The 17,382-nt window shown below is 38.6% G+C and overlaps 1 protein-coding gene across 2 annotated transcripts in view; it reads right to left on the bottom strand.

Moving 5' to 3' along the window:
• Positions 1-17,382, bottom strand: part of SEMA3A (semaphorin 3A) — a 128,993-nt gene that overhangs the window by 49,845 nt on the left and 61,766 nt on the right. For both annotated transcript variants that reach the window (XM_034424861.3, XM_087874366.1), the window contains exon 4: positions 16,587-16,706. In XM_034424861.3, coding sequence (XP_034280752.1) covers positions 16,587-16,706 — 120 coding nt within the window. The remainder of the gene's footprint in view (positions 1-16,586; positions 16,707-17,382) is intronic.

The following is a 17,382-nucleotide window of genomic DNA, read 5'->3' as shown; positions in this document are numbered from 1 at the left end:
ATCTTGACTATTTCCCCTTCAACTACCTTGCCTAGGTCACTGATAAAAGTGCTGTCCCTCACAGGACCCACAACAGAGCCCTGAAGTGCACTCTACTCCGCATTCTCCTTCATGCTTAAGAGAAGCCATGATCAAGAATGTTGGGGGCCAAATGGGAGTCCACCTAACATACTATCACTTAGCCATTATTATTTCACTTGATGATTAGGCAGAATATCGTGAGAGACCTTTACTGAAGTCCGGAACCATCGTTCTCCTGATCAACTAAACTAGTAACTCTATTAAAGAAGATTAATCTGGTACAGTTTATTGTGATAAATCCCTGCTGGCTCTTGATAACTGTAGCATGCATCTCCAAGTATTTAGAAAAATGCTGTTAACCTCGCCTAGCACCGTGTCATTCCAACTAAGAGCAAATCACCCAGATATAGTAAAACGTGTCTGTCTCCCACATCTAACTCACGGCCACTAATCTGCACACAGTGCAATACATGAGCTACAGCAATCAACATAAGGGAAGGGCCAATGCAATTACTTTGATAAACTGCAGTGCTACAAAGCCATAAATCTGACTTCGCAGATTACTCAGTTCTTTGAACAAAGTGGCTACAATTATGCCTTCCCAGGACTTAGAAGCCTGCCTAAGAGGGGGGCTCTCAAGAGCAGGCGGGTGTCCGGAGGCCTCGTGAGTCACCAGGCAGGTCTACTTGACTGCAAACACAGCTATCACTTCTGACACCCACTGGCACCACATGGCTTTGGTGCTGTTACAGTTCTGGAGCAAAAATAATTTGTTTTTAACGCAATATATTTAACAGCTTTTCTAATATTTTGTACAAGAGCCAACTTGGCGCAGGAATGAAGAAACCTGAATTCAGGTCTTGCCATTTTGCTTTAAATTTGGAAGTTGAACAAATTGTGGAATTATATATGCATTTGCTATATGATCATCCTACATTTTATACATCAAGTCATCAAATGGGAATGGCTATGACAATCTGACTTTTGTTGTCTGACTTAAATCTTAAATTGAGCTCTCTCTGGGTTGTAAAGAGAGAACTGTCCCCTTTTCAAAGAGAAATAACAACTTTCCACTAATAAATAGTATGGTTGAAGTATAAAATCCGCTATGAAAAATTGACTGCATTGTTTCCTTCAAAGATATATGTTCCATCAGACATAATTACAATGTCTTCTTTGACAAGTTAAAATTACTCTATAGAATTCAATTTTAAACAAGCTTATAGATTTTCCCCCCCAAGAACATATAAATGGTTCCCTTCTGAATAATACAGAGCTGCCTTATGCAGTAAAATATGTATATGAGTGGACTCTGGACATATTATATTAGAGATTTGTTTCTGATTCAGAGGTCATATGAATAATTGTATGCATTGTAATAGATTTAAATTTAGGTTATGAAATGGATTACAGATAGAAATTACAACTGATATTTGATAACAGTCTCATGATAATCATAATAAAAGTGGCCTGGAAGACATATTTCTAAAACGTTTAACCATATTATTATTCAAAAGTCTGCTTTTTCTTTTTGTCAAAAAAAATCTATTTAGTCAAATTCTGAGAGACAATTATTAGTGTTTTGTTCTGCTTTATTCTGGTGATCGATCAGAGATGAATAACATTACATCTTCATTATTATTATTTGACATTGATTTAATTTTCTTCCAGTTTAATTGTAGTTCCATTTCCCACTAAGCTCTCTGGCTTTCAGTCCTGGAGTTCACGTTCTCAGCTAACAGGGAAAAATCACCAGCGTAATACAAGTTACTGAAGTTTCTTTATCCACTTTTAACTCAAACTCATCTTCTTCCAGTCCAGTTTCATTCAATATATGTTCTGTGATAGATTGTGTAGCCTTGTTTCTTTGCCAATTTTTGGCTTGATAAATATTGGCAATTTGCATGAATTTTGAAATACAGAGCTGGAACATCTGTTATGACAAATCTATGCTCACTTGTGTTTTAAATACATTTAAATATGTTTCTTGCAATCATATGCCTCTCACAGCCTCATGTTTATGGGATGTCTTAAACAGTGTCAGACTTTTGATTTTGGAAATATAACATATTTGAGGTACTATTATACATATGATTTGAATTTGTTCTATGGTTGCCCTGTCTTGATGAAATACTGAGGTGATTGTTAATATGATTTTTGCAAGAAAAATAAAGCTTAATGCAGTGTTTACGTAGTGTTTATGTATCAAAATATGTAACTTATCAACTTAGGGAAGATTTTAGACATATCAAGGCAGAAACATAGCAGAAATGATAATTCTGCATTGTCAGCAAGAAAATGGGACTTACATGACTTTGAAGAAATGGGTTTGAATAAGCTGATATTTATGAATTAAATGGAAAGACTAATAAACAGGGTTCTGTGTGGACAAGGTTTAATTGATTTTGAATATCAGTCTGAGGGGGTGTTTGGAGGATTTTTTCTGTGTTTAATATTGTTTTGTCATTTGCTGTAGTTCTTACTTTGTTTTTCTTTCCCTTTGGACAATAAAAAGAAACAAGGGAGACTGTACAATCAACAGACCCTGAGAATTTTTTTTCTGAACTGCAGCTGAAAAATCCCTTCCCACACCAGGGCATCTACTTTTAGGGGCTAATCTACTGAAACAAATTGAATAGCTGGATCACAATTATCTTTTTCTGCCACTTTCATATTTTCCCCAGAAGTTTCTCATCTATCCTGTTTTAACAGTTGTCTCTGATGTCAGGGGGAGGAGGAGGAGGAGGAGGAAGGAGAAGGAAGATAGAAAGGGTGGCTGAAATGGAAGATAAACCACACCAAACACTCACGTACCCTAGATAGAGAGAGGGAAAGTGGTGAAAATGCAAAGCAAAGGCCGGCTTTGTTGATCCAAGGGTTGGGTGAATTTATGTCAGTCGACCTTCTCTCTGGACCAAGATTGCATCTCACCACTCGGCCTTCCTCCCTTTGAAATGGAAATATTTTCAATATTCAACGACAGGAAGAGTCGATTATAAAGTGACAACTATGTTTTCTCTAGATAGCAGTCGGCTTCTAATTTTATGGCCATGGAATATCGCCCAACTGTCTTTTTAGCCAATTTGAAACAATGGCCAAATCATTAACTGTCTAGTCATTGTGGGAAAAGACAATCAACAGCGTTTGTCAGATTTTTCATTGTTGAGAAGGCACTTGCTATTTGGAACCTACCTCCCCAAAGCTACATTGTATTATTGCAAACTTTGTTTTCTTTCTTATCTGTTGTAACTGTGGTAGCAGAATACCACACTGTTGAAACCTGGAAGGGTGTAGTAAAAACAAAACCAGCACGGAGGCAGTGCTTTGAATGTACCTCTGGGGCTGCCATCTTGATATTTGTTTATTTATTACATTTCCAAACTGTCCATCTCACCTAAGATGGACTTTGCAACTTGCATCATTATCCTTGTATTTCTTAGCTTGTATTCTGCATATCTTGGTTGTATTACTATTATTAAGTAGAAAATTACTCAGGACTTCCTCCAAAAAAAGCGCTTTAGTTTTAAAGGTAGCTACAGAATTAAGTCACATTCATTAGTTCCTTGGTGAGTTACATAAACTCTGGGGTTAATTACTGGTCAAATTAAGCCTCAAAGGTAATTATACTCAAACAAAAAATGATCCATAGATCACGTTTTCAACGATTCCACCATTCTTCACTTCAATGTGGTAACCCAACCACATCCCTCAAGTGGAAGAAGACGAGAACTTCAAAGCCATTCATTGTCCTTAAAGTTTAACCCCAAAGAGTTTTTTTTCCAGCTGGACTGCAGTCCTAATTGTACACAGTATGGAGAAAATTTCTCAAGGAAAATGTAATGGTGGCAGGATTGAGAGAAGACTTTGTTAACCAAATAGCATATTGCAGCTAGTCACCAATTCTTTTTTACTTCAGGTTGTTCTCCTACCTTTTTAGATTGTCACCCCTCTCCTTTGTCAGTTAACTCCCCTTTGTAGTTAATCCCACTGATATCAGGTGTGTCATGATGTCACTCTCAAATCATGCAAGCCGGTGCTAGGCTCCCTTCCCCCATGGATGCTTATTAACACTGTTTTTTTAAAAAAATACACCATACTTTCTCTGTAGTGAGACAGGCGGGAAGGGCATTGGCCGGTAGAATGGATTCTGTACCAAGAAATATTCATGGCGGATTTTGGGAGGAGAGCTCCAGGCAGGGTTAGGGTGAGTGAGCAATGCTTCTCCTTCATACAAAGAAGCTGCAGTGAGAAACACATAAGATTCATTTCTTTGCATTTTTCTTAAAAGGAAATGGTTGTCCTTAAGCCAGTTAAGGAGGTGATTGACACAAAAGTGGAAGGAAAACAGCAGGGAGCTATTCACTGAAAAGAGGTTTCTTTTAACTGCCTAGATTATTGCAACGCGCTCTACATGGGGCTACCCTTGAAAAGTGTTCGGAGACTACAGTTGGTCCAGAATGCAGCTGCGCGAGCTGTCGTGGGTGCACCTAGTTACACCCATATTACACCAATTCTCCGTGAGCTGCACTGGCTCCCTATTGGTCTCCAGTCACAGTTCAAGGTGTTGGTTATTACCTTTAAAGCCCTACATGGCTCAGGGCCAGGTTATCTTCGAGATCGCCTTCTGCCGCATAGCTCCCAGCGACCGATAAGATCCCACAGAGTTGGTTTCCTCCGGGACCCGTCAGCTAAACAATGTCGGCTGGCGGGCCCGCAGGGGAGGGCCTTCTCTGTGGCTGCCCCGGCTCTCTGGAACCAGTTATCTCCTGAGGTCTGGACCATCCCCACCCTATTAGCCTTCCGAAAAGCAGTAAAGACCTGGCTTTTCCGGCAGGCCTGGGGCCGTTGATCTCGCTCTTGTGATCTGGCGAGATCTGACCGTGAATGACGTGAATGAGTTTTTAATGTTTTTTAAAGTTTTTAATTTTTCAATGTTTTTTTTATAATTATTTTTTAAAATGTATTGTGAGCCACCCTGACTCTTTGGAGAGGGGTAGCATATAAATTTAATTAATTAAATTAAATTAAATTAAATTTTCCTCCTGCAAACTGTTGTGAGGCGGAGAAGAGACAAGGATGGCAGTAATTCGAAAATCAACCTGTTAGTTTTTAAATCTGATCTTTTACAATAGCAAAAATGTTGTGGGGCATGTAGCAGAGTTTCCAAATGTCCTATCAGAGGCAGCCTTTCATAGTAGAGCTTGAGGGCTAGGGAGGAGGTTGCTTCTCTCCTACCTTAAGTGAGTTAAAAGTTATCCAGATTTGCCCCCAGTTCTCTCTCCACTGGCCTATGATCCTGGTCATCAGCAACAGTGGCCTGATCTTGGCTAGTAAGTTGACTATATTGGATAGGAAAATGAAGTCATTTTCCAGGATGCCATTTCTTTTTTGTCTAAGAACCAAAAATCTGTTTCTCCCTTAGATTCTGAAGTGGAACAGATATTGCTTGTTTACTGGAATAATTATCAGAATTCTCACAGGATTTAATATGGTCAAGACTTCACCTTTGAAACACGTATCACTTTGGGTTTCCTTTGTGATACTTACTGAGTATCACTATTTAGGCAAGAGCAAGAACCCATAAATACCTCCAGTCTCTTACTGGCACCCTTCAGGCATCTGTTTAAAACTATTTAGTATGCCTGACATTTTTGATACATACAGAATTCATAAAAATCACACAAGTGCCTATATGAGAATTCAAGGTCAGCCATGTAAGTTTGTTGGATTATGTAACATATACCGCAGTATAAAAATGTGTTATATCATCTTCTTACTCCATCTGGACATTATTCCTGTTAAAACTCCTCACGTGTCGGTTCTATCACATTGTTATTTTTCTTGCATTATGTCAGCCTTGTGATTGGCAGTGCTGCTTTGGAATAATTATATTCCAATTACATTTCCAATTAAGTGTAGACTGCAAAAGTCCAGGCAGGCACTAGAGGGCACAAAACACTTAGAGATGTTGTTTTGTTACTATCTCTTGTCATTTGGAGTTTGGCAGCTCTTACCTGGGAGCCAACTTTGAGGTTATACTATCAAAGTAAAAGAAAACACAATACCAGCCATCTGATCCAGAAAACACTAAAAACCTCGAATTCGCAGCTTTTATTGAGAGGGAGGGTCTTCAGAGCACTGGTTAAAAAGTCACTACGGCAGTCACAATGCACATTAAAACGGGGCGGGGCTTCAAGTGAACCATCCCGGCTACCATCTTGATTTTATCATCTGTATGGATGTATTCTAAAGAAGCACCACAAAGCCATTTGAAATCCTCCTGCAAAACTTGGCTGTATGAACATCAATTCTTGGCACTTTACATGTAAATCTTTTCCCCAGACTAAGACAAATAAAATAGGCCAGATTAAAACTCTGACGACAACACCAAATGCAACTTACCAGTGAATATTTGGAGGCCTAAAATTTAAAAAGTGAAAGTTTTCCCCTCTGGTTGGGAAAACTCACCTTCCTTGATTTACTTCACTCCAAAACAGGACTTCATCTTTCTCCTCTTAGGGCTTTTTAATGCCCATTATCTCCAACACCCACCCACCCACCCACCCACCCCTTAAGGAAAGGAGCCTCGTCTTCAAAGACAGCTAAGCATCAGTCATGGCCTAGGAGAGGGAAGGCATTCAGCGAAGGCAGACCCCATAAAAACAATTCATGAGATCCTTTGGAGCAAGAACTCTCGACCCAAGTCAAAATATCAGGACTGCCCAGATGGACAGGGAGATGGACTCATGCTGGTTCACTGGCTGTGAAATAAAGGATCAGTTTTATTTCCTCAGGGCAAAACTGGACATGATGGAAACCGACCCATGACCTGGGTTAACACAGGAATCAATATCAAGCAAAGAACGCAGGCAAGTTACAGCCTGAACGGGCCGGGGAAAATTAATTCTCTCAGCTTTTCATTCTGCAACCAGGTGAGTCTACTTTGCTCCCCTCCTGGGGCTATAAAACAGAAAATAACCCTGGAAGGGGGCAAGTGGCGGAGACAAGGCCGTTTCCACAAGAGGCCCAGCTGGTGTCTTTCTCATATACATCTTTATCTCCATCTTAAGATCTGCCTCTATGCAGCTACGTATGTGTTTCACCCTCTGAGTACATCTGTAATTTATTTATTATTGAATCTAAAGCCCCACCTTTATTCTAATAAGGCAGCTGAAATACATGTAGAAGACATAATGCAAAATATAACCATACAATCAATGCAGTTAAAGCCAAAATCTGAAATTCATTCATTCATTCATTCATTGTACATGGATACCAATTCACCAATCAACTCATTAAAATAATTCATGCAAATAATTGCCAATGCATTGAGTTATCATAACTGTTTCAGTTAACAATAATTATCTCCTTGTTATTAGCCATGATACATTCACTGAGAAAAACTATACCTATAAAAATTTTCATGTGCTGATTTCATTTTCAAATGGCTTAACAAACTCTTCAAACAGTTCAGCTAAAAAGAAATAGTTTAAAGCTGCCATTGGTTAATTACTGTTATTATGACAAATCACTGCGTCATATAAAGGAAGCTCAAATCATGACAAGATTTACCTCAATTACCAAAATAATATATCTATGTAAATGTGCAGTGTTTTATTTATGCAGAATGATATGGTGATTTTTTAAAACTTAATATAATTTTTTGATATTGTTAGATAAACTATTCTATTCTAGAAATTGCATTACATAAGAAAAATTACCACATCATTGTCTTAATACTCTTCTGACTGACTTATAGGAAAAATGCATCTGGCTTATTTGATTCAATATTTGTATTAGACATGATATTGGTTTATGTAACCGCTTCTTCCTTATGGCTATAAATGTGTATTATATTTCACCCTGCAACAGTGTCATTCATAAGTCTTTTAAAAGGCATCATGATTGAGTAGCTTTTTGGATAATAATCAGAACCATTTATCACTACACTGAAATACTTTTCTTTTTCTTTTTCTTTTGAAAAGCATAAAAGAAACCACACAGACATTTCATCGTTTCGGCTAAAAATACCTAAGGAAAAAGGAAAGTCCCTGCCATTAATCTGACAGGTTGCTCTTTTGGTCTTCTCTCAAGTTAGGGTGCTCTAAAAAGTCTTCAAAAAGGTGAAGGCTGAGTCATCAAAGCGAGGACATTGAAAAGAAAAGATGGGGGCCATCTGTCTGAATTATGTGGCCATATGCTTCCCCCCCCTTTTAAAATATGTATCTGGTTTATATCATCTTTTGCAGAACTCTTGAGCACATTTTATTAAGGAGTTGATTACATAATCAAATTCCATTGATTAAAGTCATTCTGATTTAATCTGTGGAATTGAACATGGCCATCCAGATTTAATCGGCTGAATCTCTTTATCTGGAATAAATCAGAAGAGATGAAGCCAGGAACCTCCTGTAATTCTGTTCTAAGACTCCCTTGTGATTTATAACATGTTACACGCAGCTTTCACAAGATTACAGATCTGTACAATAACACGCCTTCCATCTAAGGGGCGGTGTTGTGAACATGGTACTTCAAGGAACGTTAATTCATATTTGTGGTTCCTAGGGATCAGCATTTCATCTGTTGATTCACTACATCTATTGTGTATATATAGGAACTTGGCAGTTAAACAAGGGGATCACACCAAAAGATGCAAGGGTAAAGGAGACAGGCCTGGATTCAGATCATGTAAATAATCTATCAAAGTAATTGATAACCAACCAGATGGATAACCAAGAGTTGTAGAAAGCCCCCAAGTCACATTAATTTTCAGATTGCCCACCGGTCACAGTTATTTCAAACTGTATAATTTCTTGAAAGGTATTTGAATGGTAGTATAATTTCTTTCCATTTTGAGTTGAGAAATACATAAACACTTTAATATAAAGCTTAAACATATGAATATGACAATTAAAGAGCAAAGAAAACCCCCCAATTCCCTACCTCAAAATGAACCTGCATAGGTGATGCTATCCTACCTACCCTTTGGTTCTCCACCATTCAAAAACTGAGAAATATCTCCCATCCCAGAACAAAAATAAATCCGGCGCCACCTATTCTGTATCCGTAGGTGCTTTCCCCAGAAATAAGTAACAATTCAATAGTTAACTCCATCAATAAACACACAGAGCAAAGACATTATTGAAAAAGTAACCATTAAATAGCTAAGTAATCTTCAGTACTGTAATTATCCTGTATCTGAGCCATGCACTGTTACCCTGCACTTTGATACAATCTGAGTGAGTTAACCTGAAGGTGAGGTGTAAGGTAATCATTAGCATTTCACCCTGCAAGGGCTCTTCCATACCAAGCAGCCTCTGAAGAGAGCCCTGGACGGGGTTGATGGATTATAAATTTGCAGCAGGTTTTCCACTGAGCTCCATTGCAAGAGTTCAGAATGGAGTTACCTGTTTACTAAAATGTAGAGTTTTGAAAACAGGTACTCCTGAGTGAGAAAGCACAAAAGGGGAAAAGAAAAAACCTTCAATAGGGCTCATGAAGATGGCTTTAAGATGGGTTTCATTAAGCCTATTAAATAGACAGCTCAGTTTTAACTGTGTATTATTATTCATTGAGTTTATCTAGTGCAACAAGTGGAAATAATCTTCAAACGGTTGATATTTAGCACTAATATAGACAATACACGAGCTAGGATTATTGATTGCTTAGGGCTGAGCTTTGATCACATATTTGCGGCTGCCATCTTGACTTTTTTGCCTCCAATGATATACTATCATTACACTCTATGTGTTCAAACCATGAGAATTAAAATTCAGTGAATTATTTGTTGTTATGCTTTTCATCCCTTTCTTGATTTAGTCTCCCCAGTCTCTTTTCCCATTGACCTCTCACATAAAGGGATCTTACTAATCTTTCCTCTGGATTTATTACAACCCCTTTTTCTGAAGTCCAAGGTAAATGCTTGATTATGCTCAGTGGGGTTATTTTTGCCAAGAAATAAGGAAATTGATAATTGAATAGATCAGCCCAGAGTTCTCACTCAAGGCACAGATGAGAAGGCTCAAATCATTCCATTTTGGAGGCATGTTGTGAAGAGTTCTGGGGAGTCTGCAATGCTGGGAAAGCTGGAAGGAGAGAAAATCAGAGGAAGGATGAGATCAAGGAGGATGGATTTCAGCCCAGCCGTGACCGGTGGGCCATTGGGAGAAGAGCTGAAGGGCTGGGCTGAAGAGTTAATACCGACCGCATGGCATGTATGCCATCCATCACCCTCCCTTTCAGCCTGTCTTCTTCACAGAGAAGAATCAAGCCAAGGCCCGTTTGATTTGTGTTTTCATTTGCTCACTGAGGGAGAAACTTACTGGCAAGATAAGTCTAGGACTTCCTGGGGGAACCAGACTTGGCAAAGGTTTGTTTCTCAACAGATGTTGGGGTACTTAAAATCTCCATCTTTATGGCTCTTTGCCTTTCTGAAATATCACTTAGACCAGACAGTTCAGCTCTTCTTCTAAATGTCCCAGCAATTATTTCCCAGTCATGATAATTGAGATTACCGGATATTGATTGGTACATAACCATTTATGAATGATGTAAAGCAACATCCACCAGAAAATATGGTATTATCGTTTAAACCCAACAAGGGTCAATAGGAATCAGTGAAACCTGATGGGATTGTACCTGGCTGTTCACTCAGGAATCGCTAATGGAATCACAAGAAAGTGCTCACAGGATGCTGTGTGAATCTAGAAGTGAAGAAACCGGGAGACTGTGAATTCTAGTTCCATCTTAGGCACAAAGGTGGCCGGGTGATTTTGGGCCAGTCCCTCTCTCTCAGCCCTGGGAAGGAGGCAAGGGCAAATCCCTTCTGAAAATCTTGTTATGAAAACTGCAGTTGCCAGGAGTCGATGCTGATTTGAAGGCATACGCACGCACACACCCACACAAAGAGTAAGAAATGCTAAGCATTCTTTAATAGCCAGAATAAATATTTAGCTGTGAATCGTGGTGTGTCCAGCTCCCACCAAGTGATAAGCAGCTTCCATTCTGCTACATTTTACAGGAAAATGAAAATTAGCTGCATTTTAATGTGTGGGTTTGTGCATATGTATGTGTGTGTGTGTTTGAGAGAGAGAGAGAGAGAAAGAGAGAGAGAGACACACACACAGAGAGAGAGACAGACAGAGAGAGACAGAGAGGAAGGAAAGAGTGAGACGGGATTAATGTCTTCTCTCTTGGTTACTATGGTGCCTTACAGACGGCAAGGACTGAGAAGGCAAAGAATACGTGAATTTTACAACAATCACCAAGAATTGCTTTCAACATCAGTTCTGTGCTCTGCTGTGTAGTTATTATCCCTATGAACTATTTTTTTTTATTCTGAGAGGCAGGAGAACAAGGAGTCAAGCAACTCAACACAACGCATGGTCAAAACAGGGCAAGGAATCTTGAGTGCATCCCTGTGGATGAATTTGCTTCCAATTCTTCATTGATAAAGTACCTGCAATCCATGCCAATTGGACCTGGACAACCGACCTCTATTCTTCCTTCCCCAAATTTAAATCTTGTATCAAAGCAAAGCTGGCTGGGGAATCCTGGGTGTTAAAGTCCACACATTTTTAAGTAGCCAAGGTTGAGAAATGCTGGTCTAGTCACTCTGCACATCTGGTGATGTGAGCTGATGTCTTTTAATAAAGTTTGTTAGTCAGGAAAGATGCTCCCAAAATTTTTCCTTTCATGGCCGTGTCTCCTCCTCCTCCCTTCAGCTGTGTCAGGCTATACATAACTTCGTAGTCATGATCTGCAAGTATCTCTTAGCAAGGGGAAAGTCCTGTGTAAAACACGCCCCTCCCCCACAAAAGATGATAATATAGAATTCTACTCCATGAATGACACAGATTCAAAACAAAGGTTGTTTTTGTACAGGGTGACACTCCATTGCGGTGGAAACAATGGAAGATACACTTTATTCCACAGTAAAAAATTAAGCAAAACTATTCCTAGAGCTAACACGGCTAAACATTGGTCTATTTTGGGGGTGTAATAAGAGAATCTAAGGATGTTTCAGAATGGTCGACATCTTTTCCTTCCACCCCCTGCTAAGAGATGAGCTCGGCCAGGCTGCTCCCCTCTCTGAAGCAGGCTCAGGTCTTCCTTATATAAGACACTTTATGATGCTTTGAGAATTGGTGCTCAGTGGCTTCCTCCCTTTTATCAAGTCAGCTAAAATTTTGAGGATTATTCCCTTTTTCAGTGTCTGAATGAAAGCCACCCTGGCATTCTCTGACAACAATGAAAGATATTAAAGAGTGTTCTTTGTTCCGCGACTGTGGCTTACCTAAAGGAAGTGGTGAGAGCTGAATATTGTCAAAGAGGTAAGACAACAGGCAGAGCTTCAATTGCACCACTGAGGCTGCCATGTTGGCTTTTTCTGTTGACCACACCCTCAGGACAGCCCTGAGGTGAGTCACACCAAATATTTTATCTGTTTTCATTCAAATAACCATTTTAATCTATGTAACGAGTTTGGACCGGTGTGTTCTTCCTTTGTTGACCACAGGATCGACCGGATACACATTTGCCAGTGCAGACACAACTTCCATGTCAACATTTGGAGGCTCTTTGAAAAAAGTTGGCCAAATCGTAAAATGTTTTACTGAGAATTTCCACCTCAAATTAAAGGAAATTGCTAAAATAAATCCCAAACTCCATGGGGTAAAAAGACTTGATTTATCTTGCATGCAATCAATCAATCAATTTTTTTTTTTTACTATTATTGCTTTTTCATATCCCAACTTCAGTCCTTTGTGAACGGCAGAGTTAACACTGGCATCATTTACTTGCTAAAATTGGAACGTAAGGGAAGACATGCCACCTTGGCTCTCCTTAAGCAATCTATAATTCTGAAGGATGTGAAAGACTTTTCAAAGCTGATGAATGTCATGGGGTTCATTTAATGACATATAATTTATCTTGTCAGGCAGAATGATACTTTCCCAGCTTCATTGCTAGAAATAGTTTCAGTACATATAAAAGCTTCAAAAGCATCCTTATGTATAATTTGAACAGCTTGTGCTACGTACAGATATGCCAGTTAACACAACTGCACAAAACAGATGCAAGGATGGAGATATTTTGCAACAATAGCTGGGTTTTTATTTTTACCCTTAATACGGAGGTGCTAATCTCCAAAACATTGAATATTTGAAGTGACGAATAGAACTTCTAATATATTTAGAAAGATCCAAACCTGATCTAGAGATTTATGGGAATGAATGAAATGCATTAACTTATGGGAAACTGCTAAAAGATGTATTTCCAAGGAAAAAACGGCCAGTGAGGATTAGGAGAATCTCGCACCATTTTTGTGCTGTACTAAAAATAATTTGCAAACTTTTTCACCAGTTATTTAATCCAATCTTAAGAAGAAAAACCATTCCAAACTAAACATTATGGATAAATTAAAGATATAGGAGTAAATCTTCATGGATAATGTAATGCTGATGTACAGTATTGAAAAATTCTCCTGATTGGAAAAAAACCCTTTCTCTTCTCTAATATTTATTTCTATAAATTGTTGATTAATTATCAGCATCATATTCATATTCATTTATTGGATTTACCCAATCTCACATCTTAATTATCTTTGTTGAATTGTTTTAAATAGTTATTTTAGGCTTGTTTTTAATTGTTTATTACAGGTTTGCAGAGTCACATTTGTGAGACAGGTGACTATATAAATTTGATAAAGGGGATTGAAGGGAAGGAAGGAAGGGAAGGGAAGGGAAGGGAAGGGAAGGAAGGAAGGAAGGAAGGAAGGAAAGAAAGAAGGGGAAGGACAAGGGCAAGGAAGGGGAAGAAAAGGAAGCCATTCCTTTGATATCTTTTTTCTCTAAATTTTCTCACATAACACAACATCCCTATGGGGATAGTTAGCATGAGAAGGAATGAGTGGCCATTGAGTGGCTGAGGTTGGGCTTAACCACAGCACCATATACATCTCTACAGTAAATATAATGGTAGTTGTATACATTGTGTATTTTGCACGCTCATAAAGTATAAAAACAAATGATCTCAGTTTGTCACTTATCCATCAAAAACGTTAGCAGACGCTAGACCTGTGATTGATGTGCGTGTTAAGGAACTAAGTTAATTAACATGTCTCCCAGATCCCAAATGAAGGATGTTTATGCAGCCATCAGCCACATTCTCAGGGGTGGGTGGGTGAGTTTGTTTGCGTGAGGGACAATTGATAATTAACAAATAAGTGTTGAAGTAAAGCATTCAAGCATGTAACAAGAACTTACGCTGAATTCCTGTACAATAAAAGCCAACACCTAGAAATAAAGAGTCCTGGGGAACAAGGGGTTTTAAAAAATAATAGAAAAAAGTTATATATAGATGGAGAAAAATAATCTTCACAGCTTTTAATATGTTAATTTTTCTGCCAGACGGTAATCTGATGTTTAAGTGATTAGGCACAGCCTTATTCACTTGAATAATGATATTCTCTTTTTTTTTTAACATTAATTTGCAATCTTGAATGTCAAATCCGTAAGATGGCTGCTAATATCTTAGCAAGTAACTGTTCCATAGCAATCAGCTGAAAAACAGCTCCATAAATTAAATGGCAAGTCTTCCAATGAAAGATTAAACTAATACGGAATTTGAATTGTTCTTGAAGCCATAACTGCCAAGGTTACACAGGAGAAAGGCAAAACGTTCCTTTTTTTGGTCATAACTTGTCTTCATGAGCTGTGATTAATCCTTACAGTATACACTCATGACTTAGTGGTAAGAATTCTTTGCAAACTTTCCATCTTGTCTCCTTATTTAACCGCCCCGATAATAAGGACAGTGAAATAAACTAGAGCTTGTTTGTGGCTTGTTAATAGAATAAGAAGCTGGAGTTCTAAGTTTGAATTCCGAGTTAAATGAATGGATCCGGACATTTCTGCTGAGAGGACCAAGAATAACTGAGCAGCAAGAAGCAGCTGAGAGTCACGATAAGCAAGCATCCCCAAGACCACCACACTCTTAGAACCATTTTGTTTTTCTTATATAAAAACAGAATAATCAAACTGGATGTGCCACAGAGCCATGTTCTTACTCTATGGAGGAATCCAACTAAAACTTTATTGACTGGTATCAGGGATGTCCAGATTTTACCTGGATCTCACCCCCTGCCTTGGTCATTGGATCTGCTATCAAACTGCTCTTATCGGTTGGAGGATTTACCTAAAATACAACCAGAGGCTCCTTCCGGTCTCTATGGCCTGTGGGTCTGTCTCTGGCATTCCAGGTGACAGAAACTTCTCTGTGAGACCCCCTTCGAGTTCTTGGAAAAAGTCATCATATCTCATCTAAGTTGTCTACTTGTCTAAATATACCCAGTTTGCTCAGCCTTGTCTCATCAGAAAGGAAATAGACTACTTCCCAGCTCCTACTCATCCTCTATCTTTTGCATCCTCTACTTCAGGTTTCTCTGAATTTTCTTAAGTTCTGGAGTTCAGAACCAAACCCAGGTGTTGAGATGGAGTTTGCCTATTGAAAAATACTACCTACCCAGTAGGTGATAACTCTGAGTGTCCTTGACTTAGCTCAACAAACAAAAACAAACCCTAAGTAGGATAAAACCTGGTTAGTCCTTCAGAAGTGGAAAAGTACCAGCAACTAATAGGCCTCTAAATTAGACTGGGAAGTTCGAAAACAAAAAAGGCAATAAGCCATTATTTGTAACGTCACCAAGAATATTACATGGACACAAAATCACTAAGAACTGAATTTGACTTGAAGATATTTTACATATATTTTTTATATTTGCTATCTTTTAGTTGGTCTAATAACATACGTTGTTTGGGTAGATTATAAACCAGATGTATCTGGACATAATCCTTCCTTACGGCTATGGAGACAATGTATTTGGCTATATTTTGATGCTGTCAATCCAAAATGTGCTCAGCAGAAGAACAAGTGCTACCAATCTCAGGTTCTCCTGAAGAAACCAAACCCAAGTGTGGTGGTAGAAGATCCTTTCCCACGTGTCTTATTGTCCTGGTGTCTCTGCTGAGAGAAAGAGGCAAACCCAAGGCAGGAAGGGGCTTCCTGGCAGAGAGCTACCTATGCTCCTAAGGGAACAAAGCACGAAAGGCTGAAGATATTCGATCGTACAGCACGCTGAAATAGCTATGCGTGAATCGGAAATGGAAAAACGGACAGACAGTTTGGCAAACCAGTTGGGGGTGAAACTTTTTAATGAGTTCTACATACAGACACTAAACTTGATATAAGAAAGTTGTCTCGTGGGTGTAGTTCAACCATGGACAAACTTTCATTGCCAAGTTTATATATATTCTTAAATTGCTTGCATGGGGCTTAAAAGCCTTGAACTTTGGTTAAAACACAAATTATATGGATGAAATAGGTATTATGAGCTTCCATTCAACCTGAATTTTTCCAGTCCTGATTCAGCATTTCCACCATGACTGAACTCTGGTAGAATCAATAACAATGAAATAGATTGTAGCTTTGCCAGTCATTAATCAAAATCATGTCTAAAACAACTGAGTTGAAAAAAAAATAAGACTGAATTTAGATGTTCCCCTTACCTCAGGATATCCTCCAACTTCAATGTACGTGCACATAGGATGGAAAGCTCCAGTTCCACAGACGTACAAATGGGTCTGGTTGTAAGCTTTCAGCACCTTGATGAAGTTAGCACACTCTTTCTGCAGAGAAAAAATAACAAGGCAACACAAAATGTTGATTGCTTTCTCTTCTCTTTTAGTTACATTAGTCACCCTGAGTAATTCTGAATTGGGTGGCTTTCTAAACCAAATAAATGGTTAATATTAATTTTTAATATTGTAATTTAATATAATGTTAAACTTTTACTACATATCATTTGAAGGCACTGCCATATCCCTCTCCACAAAACTCAAGTTGAATTAAAAAAACACCATCAACTGAAATAAAACAATATCATAAGGAACATTTACAACTATGGTAACACAAGATATTTTGAAAGGGAATTTCCTATTGACTAATGAATAGGACTCCTCACACTTGCTTAGAAATGTCACAAGAATGGGATTTTTAGACCTCATCAAGTCCTTGGCACTGTTAGACTCTTGGAAAACTGGCAGCCCAACACCCAGCATGAAGTTCATCAGGCACACAAACATGGAAGACTTGAAGGCTTATAGAAGACACAAAGTTTGAGTCAATTCTGCCTTGATCAAGTTGGTAATGAAGCCACAGATTCCTGTTTCTTACTGGAGAAATGTCCAGTCAAGGGGGATTTTCATAGGAGAATGAGAGCTCATAGAACAAACATTTTATACAGAGCTCTCTACATCCTTTGGCATGTTAGGTAAATTGAGGTTTTTGATACATTCATATATT

This window comes from Pantherophis guttatus, chromosome 7 (genome assembly GCF_059756535.1).
Source record: "Pantherophis guttatus breed Tessera chromosome 7, ASM5975653v1, whole genome shotgun sequence".
Lineage (NCBI taxonomy): Eukaryota > Metazoa > Chordata > Lepidosauria > Squamata > Colubridae > Pantherophis > Pantherophis guttatus.
The sequence above is the reverse complement of the archived record's forward strand: the minus strand, read 5'-3'. Positions and strand labels throughout refer to the sequence as shown.